At 67.2% G+C, this 8704-nt stretch overlaps 2 protein-coding genes across 2 annotated transcripts; both read left to right on the top strand.

Annotated features, from left to right (window-relative positions):
- Positions 1-3617: 3617 nt before the first annotated feature.
- On the top strand, positions 3618-6676 carry FA09DRAFT_340129 (hypothetical protein; the record flags this gene model as incomplete). Its single annotated transcript, XM_025744289.1, has 6 exons — positions 3618-3656; positions 5468-5528; positions 5579-5643; positions 5700-5915; positions 5968-6273; positions 6662-6676. 6 exons carry the CDS (start codon positions 3618-3620, stop codon positions 6674-6676), a joined length of 702 nt encoding a protein of 233 aa, XP_025597061.1.
- A 526-nt stretch (positions 6677-7202) lies between these two features.
- On the top strand, positions 7203-8670 carry FA09DRAFT_331230 (NAD(P)-binding protein). The gene is made up of 3 exons (XM_025742929.1): positions 7203-7817; positions 7870-8026; positions 8077-8670. The coding sequence occupies exons 1-3, from the start codon at positions 7306-7308 to the stop codon at positions 8491-8493; spliced, it is 1086 nt and encodes a 361-aa protein (XP_025597060.1). The 5' UTR covers positions 7203-7305; the 3' UTR covers positions 8494-8670.
- Positions 8671-8704: the final 34 nt, after the last annotated feature.

Raw genomic sequence — 8704 nt, 5'->3', positions numbered from 1 at the left:
ACCCTAACCCTAACCCTAACCCTAACCCTAACCCTAACCCTAACCCTAACCCTAACCCTAACCCTAACCCTAACCCTAACCCTAACCCTAACCCTCCTCTCACCATCTTGCAGGTCGCAGCGGTGCAGCAATGTGTAAAGGTGCGCGTGCTGCTTCTTTGTCGCCTTGTTTGCGCTTCTCCTTTCCATCCCCTCGCGGCGTGCAAGCAGCAGAGGCGTGAGCGCGCGCGCTCCTCATCGTTGCCGTCTCTGCTTGCCCGCCGTTGCTCACTCGCCATCCGCCAGCCACCACCTGCCGCCGCTCTTTGCTGGCGGCGCGCTCTTTTACCTTGCAACCGCCTCGTTCCCGCCGCTCGCTGCCCGCCGCTGCTCGCCCAATCTGCCGGGTACAAGTCATGCAGAACATGCAACTGACTGAGGATGCCCACAAGGCTATGCTGTGAGTGCAGCTGCCCATGCCACCGCTTACCGCCGCCCGTCCGCAGTCATTCCGCCGGCGCCAGGGCGGCAAGTTGTGAGTAGCTCCAGCATGCGGCGCTTGCTGTCTCTCGCTGCCGCGCCAGCAGCTTGTCCAACGCTGCCCGTCCGCCGCTGCCGCTGCTGCTGCGCGCCTGCTGTACCAACGGCTGCCAGCCTGTGAGTGAGTGCGCCGCACCTTGGTGGCTTCTGATGGTCCTCAGCGTGCGACGCTCTGTGTCGCTGTGGTCGGCGTGGGCTCAAGTGCGCAGCCACCTCCTTGCGCTTGCCCGCCAAGTCTCGCCGCCGGCAGCACGCCGCTCGCCGCCGTCCGTTCTTCTTGTCTGGCTGCTGCGCGCTGCCGCACCGGCCGCTTCTGCGCTTCATGACCCGTCAGCCGGTGAGTATGCCGCGCCGAGGCGCTCATCGGTGCCGTCTGCAGTGCACGTTGGCCCTGCTGAGCACGCGCGCTCGTTGCTGACCGCCGCACTCTACTCTCCTTTCCACCACCGCCGCACCCTCCTCTCCACCGCCGCAGCCTCCTCTCTACCGCACCTCTACCACTGCTCTTGGCTGCTGACGGCCGCGCACCGCTCTCCACAACGCCCACGCCTCTCACCTCCTCGCCTCATGTCCACACCTTGCCGGGGCGAGCTTGATGCTGCGCACGCGCGTCGCTCGCCCTCTGTTGCCACCGCCGGCTCGGGTTGTCGTCCAAGTGAGTCTCCTGCGCTGCCGTCGTCTGCTGTGGGGTCGGGAGTGCTATTGCGTGCTTGTGCGGCTGCTGCTGCCGCTGCCGTCGTCAGACGTGCTGCTTGTGCTCATTGCGCCGCTGCTGCTTGCCGTCAGGCGCCGCGCACCGGCCGCCGCTACAAGGGCGAGGGTAGGGCAAAGCAAAGACGACCAGAGCGTCCAGCGCGAGGGCCAGAGGGGGCAGGCTGGCTGCTGTGGTCAGGAAGGGAGCGCTGCTGCTGCAATGGTCGCGGGCATGTGGCTGCCGCTGCTTGCCACCAAGCTTCTGCATCTTGCAGCTTGCCGCGCCTGCTGTTGTGCGACACGTCCTCCTCACCACTGACGTGCGCACGCCGTCCTTGTTGGCATTGGCCGTCTCGACATCTCACCATCCTCCACGCCGCGGCGGCAGGGCAAGGCTCAACATCATCTGGTGCGTACTCTCCAGGTGTCGGGTTCGCGCCCCATCTTGCTGACCGAGCGCACATCGCGCGCTGCCCTTGCCGCCGTTTGCCGCCGTTTGCCACTGCCGCGTCCTGTCCCAGATCTCTGACTTTTCCTGCTCATCAGGCTTTGTCTTCATGCCAACCTCTGCCGCCAACGTCCGTGCTTGTCAGCTGCTCTGCGTCATGCGTGTCCTGCGCGGGTGAGTCAAGCAGCAAGGCTGTGCGTGGCGAGGAATGGGAGGTGCTTGCGCAAGCGCGTCGCCAAGTGGGACGTGCGTCGTCAACGCCTGGGCGCTGCAGCGGCCGCGTCCTCTCTGCAAGCACGCGCATACACAGTGCTCGCTGTTGCCGTCGTGCAGCGCGTGCATGTGCAAGCCTTGCTGAGACAGCCACGCTCGCTGCAGCACGACCTGCTGCGCAGCCGGGGAGCTCGCAACAATGCGTGAGTGACGACGCCGAGCGGGGAGGCGTAACAGCTAGGCAGAGGGTGGCGGACAACGTCCAACGAGCCGCGACGTTTGCTCTCTCTCGCCATCGCCGCTGATTCATGCTGCACAGAGCTCCCACCGTCTGCCTCTTTGCGCCGTTGCACGATGCAGCAAGACGGCATGCTGGGTGAGTGCCGCCCCAGCTCTGCACGTTGTTCTCGTGCCTCGTCCATGTCTCCAGCGGGCACATTGCGAGGCCACATGGCTTTGCAGCCTTGCCGCTGCATCTTGATGCCAGCGCGGCGTTGTCTGCCGCTCTCGCGCCCCCTCGAGATGCCTGTCCTCTGTTCCCTGCGCACCGTTCAGCGCTTGCAGACAATTACATTGCACGCGACAGTACTGAACACAGCAGTGACGGGAAGCATGCCGCAATGGCGAGGCAGAGGCTACGTTCAGCGGAAGGTCTGACGGCGCCAGCTGGTGGTGCAACAAGGCGCCGTCGCGGCGAGCAGTGCAAAGCCGCCTGGCGGCGGCGGCTGGGGGGGGGGGGGCAGGACAATTGCGCTGGACGAGTACATCATGCGTGGAGGGCCTTGTGGCCGACGGCGTGCTTGCCCGGCGCCAGGATCGGCTTCGCAGCGCCGCCTTTGAGCAGCTTGCCGCCGAGCTCCTGACCGTCGCCATTGCAGCAACAGGCAGCGGCCAATATGTCACCGCGGCGTCTTTGAGCGCCAGCAGCACCTTGCACGTCTTGCGCGCGCACGGCATGGCGCCGGCGAGGGCGCAGGCAGACCGCTGGCGGCAGTTGCAGCGCCTGCTGCGGCAGGTCACAGAGTGGGGGGCGACGCTGCTGAGGCCCGCCATGGAGACGCACCAGATGCGAGAGGAGAGCCACGAGCTGCGTGCCTCAGCAGAGAAGTTGCGCCGTCCGCTGCAAGCACAAAGGCAGCATCAGCGACGGCAAGCTGCATAACTGTCCAACAACGGCCACGTGCGCCAGCTTGCCAGCTTGCGTCGTCGTTGAGCCTTGCTGCCTGTCGACGGGCTCGCGCCGTGCGGGCTGCCGCCGGCAAGGCCGAGGCGTCTGCACGTCTTCCCAGCCGTCAAGGCTCCCTGCCCTTCGCATTCTCCTCTTGGAAGCGCGCGGGTTCGCAATTTGGCGCGCAGCCAGTGGATTAGAGGTACACTGAGCGGACTACGCGCTTGCTGCAGAGGGAGTGCGGGTCAGCACAAGGCCACACATGAAGCTGCACCTGCCTCGGCCGCCGCGTCGGCGTGGGCACGGCGTCGAGCAGCTCGCAGCCGCCGTCGTTGCAGATGGCGCACTCTACGTCCTCATTCTTGGCGCGCGTCTCGCCGTCTTTGCCGAGAGGCGGCCGGACGAATGTGCCGAGAGATGCTGCTGCCGGCGCTGGCGAGAGGAAGTTGGCCTGTTGCGCAAGATACCGCAGATCTCGCGCGCGCGCCCAAGGCGCGCCTGAAACTTGGCAGCAATGCGTCGGCCATCCTCTGCGCTGATGCGCTGCCGGCACTGCGCCCACCCGGATCTCATCACCATGGCCAAGCTGCTCGCCAATGGCTTCTCCATCGGCGCCGTGCTGATGCGCTAGAGCGTCGCCGACGCCATCACCGTCGGCGCCCACGCGTCCTGACGTCGCGCGGCGCTGGGCGTCGCCGCTTCTCTGTTCCTCGCACCCTCGCCCGAAGGCACTTTCCCAATGCAAGCGCAGCGTCTTCGTCGTTGTACGCCTTGCCCGCGCCCGCCGGCCTCAAGCTCGCGGCACGTCGCAGCGTCGGCCCGAGCCGCCCCCCTTGCGCCAGCCCTGCCACCGGCGCGCCCGCTGCAGCGTCTGTGCCAGCTCTTTGCTCGCCTTGCGGAAGTTATCCTGCTTCACGGGCCGCAGCACGGCAACGCAGCCGGCAGTCGGCCGGGAGAGAGCCGCAAGCTGAGCCGCCGCCGCGTGCCACAAAGGCGCAGAGCGTGACAAGACAGAAGCAGCCAAGGCGGAGGCGCCGCATCGTTCTTTGTGCGCTCCTTGCCGTAGACAAGCAATACGTTGCACTGCCACGCTCGTGCTCTCCCCTAGCTGCCCACAGCGCCGCAGCGCCGGCCAGGAGCCCCGCGCTGCAAAAGCAAGGCGCAGCAGCAGCGCAGCAGAGCGTGCATGTCAAACAAGCCCCGTCTCAGTCTGGCCAGCCTGCCTGACGTGCGCAGCGACCTGCCAGCTACCAGACGCACTCACCATGGGAATGCCGCGGCGCCAGTGCGGCTTCTCGCCGGAGGACACGGACAGCGACGGGTACTGAGCGCAGCAGACATGGAGCACGCCTCGCCCCTTGCCCTTTGGCGAGGCGCTGCATGTGGCGCGCTTGGGCAAGGACTTTGCGCTGCTCTTTGCGCTCTGGGCAACTGCTCGAGCGTGCAACAGAGATGGCAGAGCTCCTTGAGCGCAACGAGACTGCTACTGCTGCCCGCCAGCAGCATGTCCGACAAGACGAGAATCGCAGCGCAGCGCTCGTTGTGCCGGAAGGCGTCGTGCTGATCTGCGCCGCCGTTGTCTCCGGCGGCACATTGTCGCCGAGGCGGCGAGGCGCCAGGTGCGTCTCGAGCTGCAGCGCCGCTTCTTGTCGCTGAGGCCATGCCGCCGACGCAGCCTGCGTCTCGCAAGACGGTGTTGGCGACCGAAGGAGAGAGGGAGAGGGAGAGAGAGAGAGAGAGAGAGGGACGGAGAGCAGCGCTGCGGCAGCGCGCGACGGTGGAGGCTGCGCGCTGCGAGATGGCGTTGGCGACCAGCGGCGGGGAGACAGAGAGACGGAGAGGGGAGCGGAGGTGAAGAAGCGCCGCAACGGCAATGCGGGCGCAAGACGGTGTTGGCGACCAAAGGAGAGAGAGAGCGAGAGAGGTAGGAGAGGAGAGGCAGAATGGTGCGTACCAGCAAGCCGGCGAGAGGTGCTGATTAAGCACAAACCGCACAAGATTGCGCGGTTTGTGCTTAGTCAGCGCTGGCCGGCCGCTCGCCTTGCTCCGCGCTGCTGCCGCTGCTCAGCCGCAATCAGCTCCTCCATCTCCCCCCCCCTGTGTCCTCCCTCCGTCTTGCTTGGCGTTGCGCAATGCATCTCTCTCCATCCTCTAGACTCTGCGGGAGGGAGAGGAACGACAAGACACGCGCGGCGCGTGCCTTGGGTGGTGAGACGTCGCACCCCCTTCCTGCCGGCGCAAAACCACTCTGCGGCCAGGCCCCTCTCTCTGCGCCTGCTGATGAGGAGGGCCAGCGCTCAGCAGCTGCGCTCGTCGCACTCCACCATCACCTCCTCTCCACCATGCTGCCGCGCCGCATGTCTGCCTCGCCGGCGTCGCCCCGCAGCGGTGCGAGCCCGCGGGCTGACAATTGAGCGCATTGTCGAGGCTCTTGCACCCGAGGGCATCAACCTCAACAGCAAGCCTGGCGGTGGCCGCAGCGCCGCAGGTGAGCAGCGCGCCCATCCTGCTGGTGGCAAAGAGCTGACCGGCACGCAGCGGCGGCCGACGACATCCGCAACTACACGCTTGGCATGCCCGCGCCCGGTGAGGCCTACACGCAGGTGAGCAGCACGGATCCTGCTGCGGCGCTGGCCGCGCAGAGCTGACAGGCACGCAGCACATCTTCCCGCGCACGTCCGGCCCCTACTCCCTTGGCGCCATCCGCGCAGCGGCCGAGGAGCGCGCCCAGGAAGCGCCGCAACCCAACAAGGAGCTGGCAGCCTTTGCGCGGCGCTCTGGCCGCCTCGCTCACTTCAACGCGCTGCCGTATCACACCCTGGGCCTGAGCCTGCTACGCACCGGCACCGACTTGACTGCACGCTGGCCAAAGCAGGTGAGCAGAGCGCGCGCATCCTGCTGGCTGCACAGAGCTGACCGGTACGCAGGAGGAGCAGGACGCTGGCCGCACGCTCTCCAAGGGGCTCTCCAAGGCTGCGCGTCCGCGGCTGCCTGGAGAGGCCTTGCCAGTGCTGCGCTTGCCCAGGCCCTCGCCGACGCCGCCGACAACGCCGCCCCTCCATTCAACGAGCAGCGGCGACGTCTACCAGCCGTCGCGGCAGCTGGCATCAAGCCCGCGCCTACGTGCGGCGGCACGGGCACGCGTTGCCGCCACGCGCTCGCGCATGCTTGTGGCGTTGCAGAACCTTGCCCAAGCAGCAGCGCAGCCGCAGGTCATCTCCTCTGACGGCGACGTCCGCATGCTCAGCCCTTCTCCGCCTCACACTCCTCCTCCTCGTTGTGCGCCTCGCCCTGGAGCTGCTGCCCTTCCTCGCCCTGCTGCCGCTGCTCTTCCTTGTGCGGCGCCTCGCCCTGCTGCTGCCGCTGCTCCTCGAGCGCGCCCTGCCCAGCAGCAGCGCAAAGCACCTCCAGTCTTTGCGCCTGGGCCTGCGCGTGGCGTGCCTCGCCCGGGACAGGGAGCCGCAGCGTCGGCGCTTGGCGAGCCCGCGCGCCGGACGCTTCAGCTTCCTCGCGTGCCAGGCCGCCCGCGCGACAACTTGTTCGGGCCCAGACGCTGAGCCCCGCCACCGTCCTCCTCGCACTCACAGCGAGTCTCGCGTCCGCACTCTGCTGCATTCATAGCCACCTTTGCACTAGACCTGTCCGCCACCTCCGCACTAGACCTGCCCTTGAGGTGCTTGACCGTGTTGCTAGCTGCAGCCAACTGGAGCTGGTCCTTGAGCTTGGCAGGCTTGCGCGCCTGAGCCTTGCCTGTCTCCTGCAAGCTCCATGTTGGCCTGCCACACAGAGAGAAAGTGCAGTGCTAGCAGAGCCCAGCAGCATCCCTCTGAGGTCATCTCAGGAACCCTCTCACAGTCCTGCTGGCCAGCTGTTGCTGCTCCTGCCATGGTCTCTGCTCTTCCCTGCTGCACCCTGCTGATCTACCTCTGTGACATTCTGCTGCTCTGCTGTGCTCTGAGTGTGCAGTGCTCCACCCTAATACTCTGCCATGCCTGAGGGGATGCGTCATGTTGCCCCTCAGGATCCTGCAACTGCTCCCACAAGCCCCACGAGCGGAGCCCTTTGTGGCGTGACATCATGCGCGCCCTGGCCGCAAAGGCCGCTGCCGCCGGAAGCGGTGCCTGAAACATCTCGCGCGCCGCGGCCCTCTTCCCGCTCGACCCCCATCACCACCTGTCCGGCCCCTCCTCACCCTCACATCGCGCCCTCACATACCCATACCGCCCATACCCGCCTAATTCGCTTCCGCTCCGCTAATATCCGCCATGAGCACGCGCATCGTGCCCGACATGTCCTCGTCGCCCGCGCTCGCGCGCTACCGCGCCGGCCCGGCGCCCTTCGCCCTCGTCACCGGCGCGACGGCGGGCATGGGCGAGGCGTGGGCGCACGCGCTCGCCGCCCACGGCTTCAACCTGCTGCTGCACGGGCGCTCGCCGGCGAAGCTGGCTGCTGTGCGTGACGCCGTGCTGGCCAGCTTCCCGACGCGCGACGTGCGCCTGTGCGTGCTCGACGCCTGCGCACTGCCGCCGGACGCGCGCGAGCTCGAGGGCGGCGTGGCGCCGCTGAACCTGCGCATCGTCGTCAACAACGTCGGCGGCAGCGGCGGGCACTTTGAGAGCGTGCTCGAGATGCCGAGCCAGCAGCTCGTCGACGAGATCACCTGCAACGCCGTGTTCCCGACGCTCGTCGCCAAGGTGACGCTGCCGAAGCTGCGCACCGGCGGGCCGGGCCTGATGCTGAACATCAGCTCCATCGGCGGCATCTGGCCGAGTCCGTAGTGAGTGGCATTGCGCCGCGCCTCTGCCGCACATGCGCTAATGTCCCGGCAGCATCTCGGTGTACTCGGCCAGCAAGGCCTTCAACCGCCTCTTCTCCATGTCGCTGCACGGCGAGGAGCTTGCCGAGGGCACCGATGTCGATGTCGTGTGCCTGGCGCCGGGCGCAGTGGTGAATGGGCGCGCGATGCAGGGCGACGGCAGTGCCATGGTGCGTACTCCACCCCCTCCCCGCCACAGCACTGCGCTCACCCTGCGCAGACGCCGCTCTCCTCCACCTGGGTCGTCAACGCCATCGCCGCCATCTCGCCGCGCCCGTGGCGCCAACGCCCCAAGCCGTTCATCGTGCCGCACCCGGCGCACCGCTACTCGGTGGCGTTCCTGCGCCTGCTGCCCAACACGCTCGCAAACTCCATCTTCCGCTCGCAGATGGTCGCGCTGCGCGACGAGAGCCGCGGCGTGGGCAAGGCGAGCCGCATGTCCGGCGGCGGCAACAAGAGCCGCACGCCCACCGCACTTGGTCCCAAGGCGACGCAGGCCGAGCAGCAGCAGGTATCGACAGCAGCGCCGGCTCCGGCACTGCAGAATGGCCCGCCCGCTGGAGCAGCCGGTACGCAGGACACCGCTGCCGCACCCGTGCAGCCCCGCGCGGCGACGAATGAGGTCATGGCCGGCTAAAGGCATTCGTACTTCTCCCGGCTTCCTGCAACCCCGCTCTGGCGAGCAACCGCGCTCCCGATTTACCTCCTCGGCCATCGCACTTGGTCACCGCGCTCCTCAGTTACCCCTCCGGCCCTCGCACTCGGCCACCGCGCTCATAAGCCGCAGCACTTCTCAGTCTCGCGCTTTCCCCCCTTTGCCCAATCTATTACTTCACTCGTCCTCCGAC

This window comes from Tilletiopsis washingtonensis (assembly GCF_003144115.1).
Source record: "Tilletiopsis washingtonensis strain MCA 4186 unplaced genomic scaffold FA09scaffold_16, whole genome shotgun sequence".
In the NCBI taxonomy this organism is placed as follows: Eukaryota; Fungi; Basidiomycota; class Exobasidiomycetes; order Entylomatales; genus Tilletiopsis; species Tilletiopsis washingtonensis.
Note: the sequence above shows the minus strand (reverse complement) of the source record. Positions and strands in the feature narration are given on the sequence as shown.